Below are 14,547 nucleotides of genomic sequence, written 5' to 3'. Positions count from 1 at the left end.
GCAATGTGCAAAGATAAGGCCACTCAACTGGCAGGAAAGTCAGAGGCGAGAGTATGGGGTCCTGGTGGAATGAATCAGGTGAGAAAAGTCCTGTGCTTCTGGACCCAGTCAAAGGGCCAACTGCCCCAGCCACTGCCTCTCACAGAAGTCAATGAGGTGCTTTTGGCAAGCCCTGAAGCTGGCCAAACAAATCTTGAGCCAGGGAGTTCCACAGGCCGCAACACAAAAAGGTGTGTCAACATGTTCCTACCATACATACTTGAGAGAAGATGCTCGGACCCAGAGATGAGCCTCTCTACCTGAGCTAAATTGGTGGCCCTCATTTTAACTTGGCCTTTTTGCGTTGCCAAACGTGCCCTAGGACCTTTCGGTTGCGGATGAGCAGGAAATCCAAAAACCACCAGCAATTGATATTATTTTAAATCTATTTCTAAGTACATTTTGACGATTGTCCTTCCTATGTTTTCAGCTTGTTCTGATTTCTCTGCGCGAGCCGCCTCGCGTCCCGGCCCGGCAAAAGGCACGGTAGAAATATGATAACGATATTAATACGAATGATGCTTTGCCGTGCCCTCCCGACGCCTTCTCTCTCCAGCACCCGCTGTTCCGAAGGAGGGAGGGCGGGGGAGGAAAGTGGGAAGAAACTGCGAAGGGGGGAACCCCCTTCCCCCCGCAGGTCAAGCCGCGCGGCCGGCTCCTCTCTCTCCTCGCCGGTAGCCTTCGAGGGACAGCCTCCTCCGCCTGCTCTTTCTCTCCGCCCCGCCGAGCAGGGCAGGCAGGCAGGCAGGCAGGCAAGCAGTCCCTCTGGCGAGCAGAGGAGGGCGAAGCAGGCAAGCCGCCCGCCGGGCGAGAGGCGCGCCCGGCCCTGGAAGCGCTGCCGGTTCCGGCGCAGCACCCAGCCGGGGAGGAGAGACAGCGAGCTTGGCCGGGCTGCAGACGGAGCGCTCCCCCCAGCGGCTTCTCGCTCGCTCTCCTGGCTCTCCTGCTCCGCTCGCAGCCGAGGGAAGCGCCGACGGCTAGCCTCTCCTCCCCCCGGGCATTCCCGGCCCTCTGGCCCGGGCGGAGGGGAAACCCCGAGGGGGAGGACTCCACCTTCGCCGCCTCCCTCCTGCCTTCCCAGGAGCGCCCGTCGCTCGACAGCCAGATTCAGCAGCCTTCCTCCGCAAAGCATCCTCCGTGCGCCCCGTCCGGCGCGCCCGTCGCCACCTGCCCAGCCTCGACGGCGCACCCCAGCCCGGAAAGCGGGGCGGCGGGGATGGCCCCCGGGCTGCTGCTCCTTCTGCTCCAGCCTCTGCTGTTGCTGCCGCAGCAGCTGGGGGCGTCGGGGGCCGGGGAGCCGGAGCCCGGGCCGCCCTACGACGCGCTCTACGCAGCCGGCGTGGAGGCGCACTCGCAGGGAGACTTCGCCGGCGCCGTGCGCTACTTGGAGGCAGCGCTGAGCGCCGAACGCCGCCTGCGGGAGGCGCGCCTGGGCTGCGCGCTGCGCTGCCGTCGGGAGGCGCCGCTCGAAGACGCTGAGCCGCGCGAGGATGCTGCCCGGCGGGACCTGCGCTTCTTCGGCGCGCTGCTCCGCCGGGCGCGCTGCCTGCGCTCCTGCCGCCGGGAAGCGCTGCCCGGGGCGGACTCCAGACACGTCGCCAGCGACGAGGTGCGCGCGGATTTCCAGCGCAGGGTGCCTTACAGCTTCCTCCAGAGAGCCTACATCCAGGTAAGGGAGGGTAGCCCACGCTTGTCTATGCCTCACCTGCGCACCTTTGCGCACGGAGGATAATCATTGCGTTGTTGTTGTTGTCGTCTGTTGTTAATGTATTGCATTTATATTCTACCCTTTTCTCCAAAGAGCATAAGGATACATGGCTTTCCCCGTCCTCCTTTAACCCCCACAACAACCCTGTGAGGGAGGATATCTTGAGAGGCAGAGACTGGCCCCCAGGGACACCTAGCAAGCTTCATGGCAGAGGGGGGGGGCGATTTGAACCCAGGTCTTCTAGGGCCTACCCTTCATTTTGTTCCCCACAACAACAGCCCTGTAAGGCAGGTTAAGCTGAGACGCAGTGACTGGCCCTCAAGGACACCACCTTGCCGAGTGTGTAATTTGAATCCATGTATCCCAGGAAGAGTTACAAATAAATTTGTTACTTTTTTATTTCATAAAATTTGTAGGTTGCTTGACTGTATAACAGCCACCTCAAAGTGGTTTATGAAAAAGATAAAACAATGAAATGATGGCTAAGAAAAGTGAACAACGATAATCTAAAACTTTCAAAAAGTTAATTTAACAACAGGCTGAAGAATAACATCAGCTTTCTAAACATCTGAGTAGGCTCCTTTGTGCATTAATGTCTTGAAGCAGGTGTCAGAAAGCATACAGTGAAGTGGCCTGCCTGAGATTAATAGGCAGGGAGTTCCAGTGTTTTAAAATAAAATGTTTAAAACAGTCAAAGCAGGTGACACCTTTTGACCTATCCAGGTATGAGGGTTGAGGAGCCTGTCTGGGTTATAGGGATCAGTAACCCTCTTGTTGGAACCCTCCTCCCTCGGCAGCCACCCTTCCACACATACAAACTGGTTCTGGCTGCCTTTGAGGCATCGGGAAAGGGCCGTAAATGGTTATTTACTTTGATTTTGTCGTAGTTCTGCTTCCAGGGAGGGTCTCCAACCAACATGAGGTGTGCTTTTCCCTTCAAACTGCTGTAGGTGAACCACCGGGGCATGAGAGACACTTTCCTTGCAGAGAGGGAAGTGTCATTGTTCAGTGGGTAGAGCATCTGCCTTGGGAGACTCTCCTGCATGCAACCCTGGAGAGCTGCTGTCAGTCAGTGTAGACAATATGGAACTAGATGGTCTGACTCTAAGGCAGCTTACTAGGAGAACTCATATCCAGCCAAGGGAGATGCCCTCATGCCCTGAGACTTCAGATCTCTCCCTCCCGCCTCCCATGCTGAGGTTCTCACCATCTTCTTGGAGAAGACCTCTCATCCTGGCTGTCCCACCAAGTCTTGCTTAGGAGGGAAAAAGACTCTTCCACTACAGCTGACAACTGCCCTCCACATTGATTGGTTTATCCTCAAACATTTGTCCCATCCAGCTGTGCTCTTCCCTATCTGCTCCATGGGGATATTTATATATCCCACCTTTTTGTCCAAGGTGCTCAAAGTGACATACCTATCCTCATAACAACCCTGCGGAATAGGCTGAGAGAGAGACAGGGAAGGGAAGGCTCAATGGTAGAACATCTGCTCTACAAGCTCTGAGAAACTCTTGTCTGAAGTCCCAAAGAGCTACTGCCAGTCATCTTCATGGCCAAGCAGGGATTTGAAGCCTGGTCTCCTAGCTCCTAGTCCAATACTCTAACCACTACACTACACCAGTGTTTCCCAACCTTGGGCCTCCAGCTGTTTTTGGACTACAACTCCCATCATCCCTAGCTAGCAAGACCAGTAGTCAGGGATGATGGGAATTGTAGTTCAAAAACAGCTGGAGGCCCAAGGTTGGGAAACACTGCACTACACCACACCCACAGATGAGCCATTTTCCCCCTACACCGCCTGGCTATTTGGCACCATCCAAAACTGGATGCTGAAAACTGTGTTTTCATCAGCTGCTTGAACCCCAGGAGCTCCCTGCAGTGGGCTTCCTTGCAGGTGAGACTTCTCACCTGTATCCTGGAGAACATTCCCACCTTTCCTACCCCTAACACCAAATCAGGTGAGAACATTAATACTGGTACCCAGTTCTATTTTTCTAGAAAAAGAGGTGCTGGAACTCACCCGGAACACTTCCCTTCTCCCCACCTGAGAGGTGCCAGAACTGAAAAAAAGCCATTCTCATATCCTCAGTCATTCTGAGGACACTGTCTCCCTCTTTCCGTGTCAGATGAAAGGATGCCCTGATATCTTGCTATCCTTTCTCCAGAGCAGGTTGCAAGGCAATGATGGAAAGAGCGAAGAGCTGTTGGACAGTGGAATGTGGACTGCCTGGGACGGTTGTGGGCCCTCCATCAATGGAGGTTTGTAAGCAGAGTTTGGAAAGCCATCCATCAGGGGATCCTTAGCTGTGATTCTGCATCACAAGGGGTTGGACTAGATGGCTATTGTGATCCCTTCCAACTCTTTAATTTTATCATTCTGACACCTTGAGAGGGGATCTTGCTTGCTTGGCTGGGGTTGCAGTCCAGAACTCAGGAACAGCACCAGGTTGGCTTAATCCTTACTTTTAAAGCACTGTTAGAAGCAGGAGCCAAACATTGGCTCCCAGGACGTTTCCAAGCACAATTCAAAGTGTTGGTTCTGACCTTGAAAGCCCTAAACGGCTTCGGCCCAGTAGACCTGAGGGAGCATCTCCACCCCCATCATTCAGCCCGGACATGAAGGTCCAGCTCCGAGGGCCTTCTAGCTGTTCCCTCACTGCAAGAAGTGAGGTTACAGGAAACCAAGCAGAGGGCCTTCTCGGTGGTGGCACCCGCCCTGTGGAACGCCCTCCCAGCAGATATCAAGGAAATAAACAACTACCGGTACCTGACTTTTTGAAGACATCTGCAGGCAGCCTGTTTAGGGAAGTTTTTAATGCTTGATGTTTTATTCTGTTTTTAATCTGTTGGGAGCTGCCCAGAGTTGCTGGGGAAACCCAGCCAGATGGGTAGGGTATAAATAATAAAATTATTATAATATTATTACCTCTTGTGGGGGGAAAAGGCCATAAAGGCCACATAGCCATCCACAGCCTGGGCCCCTCACAAAATCCACACGGTGCATTTGCCCTGGGATCATCTTATTTCCTTTAGTAGTGTTTCTGACATCTCTCTCCCTCCTCCTTTCACAGATGATCCCTTGGCAGGGAAAGGGATTAGGCCGTTATTTTCTCTATAAGTGACCTGCGGCCATCCTGCTGTGGGTTTGGACTGCATCTCAACCTGAGGGTTAAGTTCCCAAAAGCCGTAAAGGAAATGAGGTTAGGCTGGACTTCCTGCGGTGAATCCTGAGCAATTGTTCCCTGGAGGGGTTCTGGCTGGCTGGCCGGCTGCTGGTTATCTGTGCCCTTTCGCTTTCCTTTGTTTGGCGGAGGAGAGGGGTGGGTTTCAAAGAGGGGAGCGGGTGCTTTGTGCTCCACAAAACCCTGGGTTACCTTTCATTTCTTTGCTGGCTCCCAATGGTTGTTTGGGAAAGGAACAGTTCATAATAAATCAGGCTCCCCACTGCCAGTTTAAGATATTGTGCATTTCTGAAGCACTTACCTGGTCCAGAAGCCACAGTAGGCTTAGGCTGCGATTCTGTGCATAGTTTCTTAGGTGGAACCATAGAATTGTACGATGGGAAGGGACCCCCAAGGGTCATCTAGTCCAACCCCCTGCAGGGCAACAGTCTCATCCAGTGATCTCATCCACCACCCCCTGAGCAAGTACGTTTCACTGTTCAACAGATCTTACAGGCAGGCTGTGTGCATGCTATACATTTAAAGCACCCTGCCCAAAGGATCATGGGAACTGTAGTTTGTTAAGGCTGCTGGGGGCTCTAGGTCTGTAGGCGATAAACTAAAGTGATGAGGATCTCTGGGGAGAAGGGGCAATGTGCATTATTATTATTATTATTATTATTATTATTATTATTAACGTACCTTTCATCATCAGGTCCCAGAGCAGGTTGCAACCATTCACAATTCAGAATTAAAAACAGTTAAAACATTAGGCTACATGAACCATTTCCAGCTGGTTCCAATAAGAACTGTGAACTTTTAAGAACTGGAGCCTAAGCTTGCATTTTTCCTTCTCCCTCCCTGTCTCTTTCTCCTTATGCGCCATGACTTTCTGAGATACAGTGGTACCTCGGGTTACATACGCTTCAGGTTACATATGCTTCAGGTTACAGACTCCGCTAACCCAGAAATACTACCTCAGGTTAAGAACTTTGCTTCAGGAAGAGAACAGAAATCCAGTGGCGCTGCAGCAGCAAGAGACCCCATTAGCTAAAGTGGTGCTTCAGGTTAAGAACAGTTTCAGGTTAAGTACAGTGGTGCCTCGCAAGACGGAAAAAATCCGTTCCACGAGTCTCTTCGTCTTGCGGGTTTTTCGTCTTGCGAAGCAACCCTATTAGCGGCTTAGCGGATTAGCGCTATTAGCGGCTATTAGCGGCAAAGCGGCTAAGCGGCTATTAGCGGCTTAGCGGCTTAGAAAAAGGGGGGGGGAGCGAAAAAAATCGCAAGACTCGCAAGACGTTTTCGTCTTGTGAAGCAAGCCCATAGGGAAATTCGTCTTGCGAAGCGCCTCGAAAAATGGAAAACCCTTTCGTCTAGCGGGTTTTTCGTCTTGCGAGGCATTCGTCTTGCGTGGCACCACTGTACGGACCTCTGGAACCAATTAAGTACTTAACCCGAGGTACCACTGTATATGCTGTGTACTAGAGGCTGCCGCCTCTCCTCTCCTGGCTCAAAAACCTCCGCCAACCCTGCCCCATTGCCAACACGCCTCCTTTGGACCTTGTTCTTTATTGCAATCACATCCCACTTTCCCCCATGATTCTAGAAAACTGTTCTCCCCCTCCTCATTTTGAGGGGCGCGGGTGGCACTGTGGGTTAAACTACAGAGCCTAGGGCTTTCCAATCAGAAGGTTGGTGGTTCGAATCCCCACGATGGGGTGAGCTCCCGTTGTTTGGTCCCAGCTGCTGCCAACCTAGCAGTTCAAAAGCACGCCAAGTGCAAGTAGATAAATAGGTACCGCTCCGGCGGGAAGGTAAACGGCGTTTCTGTGCGCTGCTCTGGTTCGCCAGAAGCGGCTTAGTCATGCTGGCCACATGACCCGGAAGCTGTATGCCAGCTTCTTCGGCCAATAAAGCCAGATGAGCGCCGCAACCCCAGAGTCAGCCAAGACTGGACCTAATGGTTAGGGGTCCCTTTACCTTTACCTCCTCATTTAATCCCCAGAACAGTCCTGCGAGGTTGGTTAGGCTGTGGTGGCACCCAGCGAAAGTTTCACGGCCGAGTGGGAGGGATTTGAACCCTGGTCTCCCAGGTCCCAGTCTGATGCCACACTGACACCGTTGCAGATTTTGCAATGGCTCTGTGCTGCTTGCTGCTTGCTGCTTGCATGAAGTGCTGAGGGCATGACACCCCGTGTCAAGCGAAGATACACATCGGGGAGAAGACAGCCTTGGAGATGGCGAGGGAGGCTGAGTCAGGGGGAATTTTTAGAGAAGGTCCCTCACAGGTTTTTTCTTCTCCCTTGGGCAGCCTCCTGTGACTCAGCAGAACGCCTGGCCAAAAGCAATGAGCAAGTAATGTGGGAATGTTTAAAGGTCTATCAGTTAAACGTTTCTTCTATTCCTTTGGAAACTTGCTCAAACTTTTCCCCAAAGAAATACATGCCGGCACACCTCGGTTGCACCCTTTTGACATTTTGCTTCTCCAGGAGAGATCTGTGGATCGCACGCTTTTAAAAATCACACGCTGCTTACATTCCTCACCGGATTACCATCAGGCCCCGTTTCATTTTGCTGTTTCTGTTTAAGCTTGCCAGTCTGCATGCAGGTAGACCTGGTGCCGTGGCCAGAGTGGGAGACCAGGGTTCAAATCCCCACTCAGCCACAAACCGTGTTTTGCAACTGTGGGCCGGTCACAGTCTCTCAGCCTAACCTCCCTCGCAGGGTTGCCTTGAGGACAGCATGGAGAGAGGGAGAACCATGGAGGGTGCCTTGAGCTCCTTAGAGGAAATAATAAATGTGCTTCTATTCTTTTTCTTAGAATCAAAGAACGGTAGAGTTGAGAGGGACCTCAAGAGTCATGTAGTCTGACTCCCTGCAGTGCAGGAATCTCAGCCAAAGCATTGGGGGGGGGGGGACTGAAAAGGAAATGTGGCAGTCCTTGGAAATGCATTTATTTGAACTATTGACAATAACTCATAGATAAAAGCACATATTCCAAATGCTGACTGTCCTGGTTCAATCCCAGGCATCTTCACTTAAAAAAAGAATTAGCTGGCAAATTATGGGGAAGGCATCATGGAGATTAGTTGCTAGTTAGGATGCGGGTGGTGCTGTGGTCTAAACCACTGAGCCTCTTGGGCTTGCTGATCAGAAGGTTGGCGGTTCGAATCCCCACGACGGGGTGAGCTCCCATTGCTTTGTCCTGGCTCCTGCCAACCTAGCAGTTCGAAAGCACACCCAGTGGGCTGGGTTTTCATCGGTATGCAGATGACACCCAGCTATACCTCTCCTTTAAATCAGAACCAGTGAAGGTGGTGAAGGTCCTGTGTGAGTGCCTGGAGGCAGTTGGAGGATGGGTGGCGGCTAACAGATTGAGGTTGAATCCTGACAAGACAGAAGTACTGTTTTGGGGGTCAGGGGGCGGGCAGGTGTGGAGGACTCCCTGATCCTGAATGGGGCAACTGTGCCCCAGAAGGACCAGGTGCGCAGCCTGAGAGTCATTTTGGACTCACAGCTGTCCATGGAGGTGCAGGTGGCTGTCTACCAGCTCCATCTGGTATGCAGGCTGAGACCCTACCTGCCCGCAGACTGTCTCGCCAGAGTGGTGCATGCTCTGGTTATCTCTCGCTTGGACTACTGCAACGTGCTCTACGTGGGGCTACCTTTGAAGGTGACTTGGAAACTGCATCTAATCCAAAATGTGGCAGCTAGACTGGTGACTGGGAGTGGCTGCTGGGACCACATAACACCAGTTCTGAGAGATCTATATTGGCTCCCAGTACATTTCTGAGCACAATTCAAAGTGTTGGTGCTGACCTTAAAACGACTAAACAACAACAACGGCATTCAAATCTCTTTGGGGGAAGAGTGAAGTAATGAAGGGTTTAAAAAGGAGAGGGCAAGTGAAATTAGGTCAAAATGTTGCAGAATCAAAAACGTATTTTAAGTGGTGGCGATGCAACACTCTCTCGGAGGTGACCGAACAAATCTTTCTTGAGGCAGGGAGTGCCACATGTGACAGGAAAGGTGTTTTGACATGTTTCAACTAGGCATCCATATGGTCTCCATCAACATTTCCTCCCATTGAGTGCAGCCTGGCAGTAGCCACTGTCCCTCAATTCACTTGTCTGGCAACATTTTTTGGGGTGCTCCCAACTAGATGTCAAGCCAGACTGAAGTGCAACAACCATCCTTTGGAAAACTTTGCTCTGCTTTTTAAAAATTCTGTGTAATTGCTAGACTAATTTCAGAGCTTTCCATTCTTTGTGTTGCCTATTGTTCCAAGTCTCAGACAACAATGTTGCAGCAAACCAAGGCATAATTCCTTTCGTAATAAGGAATCTGTGCTATTTGCTGGCATTTAGTTCTGGAGTAATCCTGTTCAGCCAGAGAGAAGTTCTGGCTGGCCTCGGTTCCTGCTGGAAACTCTCTGAGCAAAGCTGTCAGTCAGAGGACTCGGCCCTGGATAAATATCACCCTGTGCAGGATGGTTAAAATTAATATGGGACAAAAATAACCCACGAGGGACTAAAGATGCTTCAGTCTGGCTAGAGGCATCAGAGAATGTTGGCCAACCATATGGAAAAAGATCAGAAACTCTGAATCAGCCAGACAGCTGCCATCTAGCATGCAAACATGCCAGACATCCAAAGGAACTTTCATTTGCAAATTGCTACATGTGCTGGGGCTTGCTTCTTGAAAATGCTTGATCATATTTAAACTGTGGGGTGTAGTTAAACTACGGAACTCACTTCCACTGGAGGCAGGAAGGGCCACCAACCTAGATAGCTTCGAAAGAAGATCAGGCAAAAGTTCACAGAGGAGGAAGAGAGGGCTATTGATGGTCTTTCACAGTCGGAAGCAGCCATGCTTCTGAATATCAGTTGCTGGAAACTGCAGGAGGGGAGTGTTGCTCTTGAGTTCGAATCCTGCGTGTGGGTTCCCCTTTGGGGCATCCAGTTTGCCACTGTGAGAACAGGATGCTGGGCTAGGTGGCCCCCATGGGCCTGATCCTGCAGGCTCTCCTTATGTTCGTAGCCCAATTCCTTGATATTGCATAGTGCTCTGCGGGGATTTTGAAAGCCTTCCCCTGACCCATTCCTCCCTGTATCTCTTGACACATTCTGCTCCCAAACCACCTGGAAAGATGAGTGAAATTAGCAAGCATTCAACCACAGATTGTTGCTGAATAAATGTTAACAGCCTAGGGGGTGATAGATCTGACTGGCTGGTCAATGCAAACGATTCCTGCATTGCAGCAGGTTCGACCTTGTGCTCTCTTTTTTATATATTATATTATATATTATATATTTATATTATTATTATTATTATTATTATTATTATTATTATTATTATATATTATAAATTATATATTTATATATTATATTATTATTATTATTATTATTATTATTGAGCATGTGGGGCCCATTACTTACATCATAGGAACCTACACAACACAAAACACGGTTGTTGTTTGTAGGTTTTCTTTGTTTTTAGCTTATATTTTGGAAATGTACATCCAGTTTTTTTCTTTAATTTTTGGGGGGGCCTCCAACAGAGTAGGGACCTAAGCTATAGCTTGCCTAGCTTGTACATAAATCCAGCACTGGCAGGGTCAAGGCATCTGAGAAGCGTTTCTTAGGCGTGCCACCGATCTGAAACAACACCCCTCACTTTCCTCCCCCCCCCCATGTCAAGGAAATCTTTAACAAGCTGTGCGTCAGGCTGGCATTAAAGGATTTGGGGTCAGCCACTAAATGATCACAGTGGTCGAAATAGCCTGGCTGCCTGCCTCTCCCCGCAGGGCCTCCCTGGGCTGCCCAGCATATGAAATGGCCTTTTATTTTCTGCTTGGGGCAGGAGGCAAAACCAGCGTCTTTGACTGGCGAATGTGGCTGAATGTGGCCTCAGCCTGTTGGAGGGCGAAGAAGGGTGAAGAAATGTCCCCCTCCAGCTTCTCCTCCCTTTAATTTTATAACAAACGGAAATCTGCCCTTATTCCCTTATGGGGGACACAAGAGCCCTTATAGAGTCCTTTGTAGGTTCTCCATCAGTCGGAGGAAAAAAACAGAGGCCAGCCAGAGAATATTGAGAAGCAAAGCAGCTAGTAAGCCTGATCTTTATTGAACTGTTGCAACAGGGTCCTCACGCCCCACACGCAGGAGGGAGGAGGAACCCAGAAGAATGGTGTGCAAGTCTTTATATAGACTTTTGAAATTGCCCACCTTGGAGTCCAAGAAACCCCCCCCCCCAACCACATCATACCTACATCACAGAAAAGGTGGTCTACAACAGAAATCTGAGTGCATTGTTTACCTCCTGTCTGGCAAGTTACCTGTTAATGCTGACTTGATTGGATACCCTGGGGAGGCTGGCCAGTCTTTTGTAATGATAAATACTTAGTTCCTGAGCCAGGTCACAGGCTCACCCTATTCATACGCAGACATACCCTTAAGACAGGATTTGTGAAGGAAAAGGCAATGGAGAGGCTCCTCCATTTGACCTTGCAGAGAAAACACCTGGTCACCCTGGGAGTCAAAATGGCTCCATGGCTGCTCTCCTGTGCAGCTTCAGACATGTGGACTATATATCTACTGTATATACGTTTTTGCTTGGTACATTTATGAACCTTTATTATATACATAAGACCTTTATTTATTTCAATTTCTTTTAATTTAAAAGCCATGATTCTCTTTCTGTGTGTGATAGAGATGGGGTACATTGTAGGGCAGCTGCAGATGCTCAGAAGACCTCGGATTCAGGCCCAGGACACAGATTTGCCTCTCAGAAGGTTCAAAGGGTGGGGGTCTGAGGCCTTCCTACCATAGGACTTTCCAGGGGGCCCAGGCACCCCATAAGGAAGGGTGGGGCAGAATTCGATTCTGTTCCTGAAACTATACACGAACCGGAACACAGGCATCCTTTGGTGTTTGCATTTTTCTGAATTTTGCAATGCACTACTCCAAACAGGAAATGTGCTCACAACTAAAGCGTTTGTGTCAGGGTGCATATTAGCAAAAGGTAACATACAAAATGCATTATATGTTGGGAAATGGCTTTGCAAAAATGTTAATATTAGTCAAGGATTGCCTAGAAAAAATCTGTAAACTAGTTGAAACTATTGTTGTCATGGCTTTTGTTGTTGTTGTTGTTGTTGTTGATGGCTGTTGTTGTTGTTGTTGTTGTTGTTGTTATTATTATTATTATTATATTTATACATCACCTTTCCCCCTGATGGGCTGAGGGATTTCCACGAGGCCTTTTGGTGTTTTGCAAACTAATGTGAAAATGTGGAGAACTGGAAAAATGAGAAACCAAACATTAATTAATTACCCACCCTTCACCCTAAGTCTCTGGGCGCATTAGAGCATGAAAGCACGATATAAAAAGTTTTTTTAAAACAAACAAACAAACAAACAAACAAACAAACAAACAAACAAACTCACAACTGTAAAAATAAGGTGGGTTCTAAAATGGTAACCTGAAGTTTCAAATGCCAGGGTGAACAGGTGCATCTTAAAAATTCTCTAGAAACTGTACAGTGAAGGTGGCAGGTGCACTGCTCAGGGGAGGGAGTCCCACAACTTAGGGGCTGCCACAGAGAAGGCCCTTTCATGGCACACCACCCCCAAGCCTCTGGGGGCAGAGGAACTATCAAGGCCCCCCCCTCTTATGATCTCAGCCCATTTGTCCATTCCCTACCTGTGAGCAAGGTGTTGTTTTTGAAATGGTTAAATGGCAAAGCAGAGACATTAAAAGCAGAGACAGCACCTTGCCAACAAAGGTCCGTATAGTTAAAGCTATGGTTCTCCCAGTACAGTGGTACCTTGGGTTACATATGCTTCAGGTTACATACGCTTCAGGTTACAGACTCCGCTAAGCCAGAAATAGTGCTTCAGGTTAAGAACTTTGCTTCAGGATGAGAACAGAAATTGTGCTCTGGCGGCACAGCAGCAGCAGGAGATCCCATTAGCTAAAGTGGTACCTCAGGTTAAGAACAGCTTCAGGTTAAGAACGGACCTCCAAAACGAATTAGGTACTTAACCTGAGGTACCACTATAGTGATGTATGGAAGTGAGAGCTGGACCATAAAGAAAGCTGATCACCGAAGAATGGATGCTTTTGAATTCTGGTGCTGGAGGAGACTCTTGAGAGTCCCATGGACTGCAAGAAGATCCAACCTCTCCATTCTGAAGGAAATCAGCCCTGAGTGCTCACTGGAAGGACAGATCCTGAAGCTGAGGCTCCAAGACTTTGGCCACCTCATGAGAAGAGAAGACTCCCTGGAAAAGACCCTGATGTTGGGAAAGATGGAGGGTGCTAGGAGAAGGAGACGACAGAGGACGAGAAGGTTGGACAGTGTTCTTGAAGTTTGACCAAACTGCGGGAGGCAGTGGAAGACAGGAGTGCCTGGCGTGCTCTGGTCCAGGGGGTCACGAAGAGGCGGAAACGACTAAACGACTCAACAACAACAACAAACGGCGAAGAGGGAAGTGGCAAGAGATCTTGGGGTCCAGGTCTGGAGGTTTTTGCAGGTGCCTCCTTCGGAAAGCCCTTCTGCATCTCTTCATTGTAGGAATTCAGCATGAGGAATGTGCAAACACAGACAAACATTTGGGGGTAAGCAAGCTTGTTCTTTTCCTGACTCTGTTTGGTGTGTTTGGGTTTCTAATCTTTAATGAGGTGAAAACCCTCTGTGGGGAGGGAGGAAGGGAGAGTCACTGGGGAGTTGGCACAAGGCTCTTGCCTCCCTTGTCTGGAGCGTCTCGGGCGAGGCGCTGAGCTCTGAGCACGGGGGCCAAGCAGAAACAGGCGGAGCGAAATGCTCATGTCAGCTCTTAGGTGTTGCGCATGACTGAGTGGAAACATTGGAGCCACAGCAAAGGAGCCTCTTGCCAAAACATCTCTGGGCAAAACAAAACAGGCGAGGGAGATGCTTGCTAGAGGAGACAGGGTCAAGCCGGGACCTGGCAGGGGATGAATAAATCTGAGGTTTTGAAAGACAAAACCATTGCTAACCAAACCGCCGGCTTAGGGACAATGAGAGTTTTGCAGTGCACACACATATTTATAAAAGTGCATTATCTGCTCTCTCTGTTGTTTTTCACTCCTGTGAGTTGCCAACTACAGTGGTTCCTCGGGTTAAGTACTTAATTCGTTCCGGAGGTCCGTTCTTAACTGAAACTGTTCTTAACTGACAGTGGCGTAGCATGGGTTGTCAGCACCCGGGGCAAGGCAAGTAATTTGCGCCCCCTAACCCGTGGATTTGCGCCCCCTAACCCTAACCCCCAGATGTTGCGCCCGGTGCGGCCGGCCCCCCCTGCACCCCCCACGCTACGCCACTGTTAACTGAAACTGTTCTCAACCTGAGGTACCACTTTAGCTAATGGGGCCTCCTGCTGCTGCCGCGCCGCCAGAGCACGATTTCTGTTCTCATCCTGAAGCAAAGTTCTTAACCCAAGGTACTATTTCTGGGTTAGTGGAGTCTGTAACCTGAAGCGTCTGTAACCTGAAGTGTATGTAACCCGAGGTATCATTGTATTGGCCACGGTGGTTGTGTTCTTCCTCTGCAGTTGAAGGTAGCAATGCCTCTGAAAGCCACTTGTGAGTCATTTTGTACATTTTCAAAAATGT

The 14,547-nt window shown here is 49.8% G+C and overlaps 1 protein-coding gene across 1 annotated transcript in view; it reads left to right on the top strand.

Moving 5' to 3' along the window:
• The first annotated feature begins 1,240 nt into the window (after nucleotides 1–1,240).
• P3H2 (prolyl 3-hydroxylase 2) overlaps nucleotides 1,241–14,547 on the top strand; it is a 126,073-nt gene continuing 112,766 nt past the window's right edge. Inside the window, exon 1 of the mRNA XM_079977867.1 lies at nucleotides 1,241–1,708. Coding sequence (XP_079833993.1) covers nucleotides 1,256–1,708 — 453 coding nt within the window. The 5' untranslated portion in view covers nucleotides 1,241–1,255. The remainder of the gene's footprint in view (nucleotides 1,709–14,547) is intronic.

Source organism: Podarcis cretensis (assembly GCF_951804945.1).
Source record: "Podarcis cretensis genome assembly, chromosome: 5".
Taxonomy (NCBI): Eukaryota; Metazoa; Chordata; class Lepidosauria; order Squamata; family Lacertidae; genus Podarcis; species Podarcis cretensis.
This window is presented reverse-complemented; position numbering and strand designations above follow the sequence as displayed.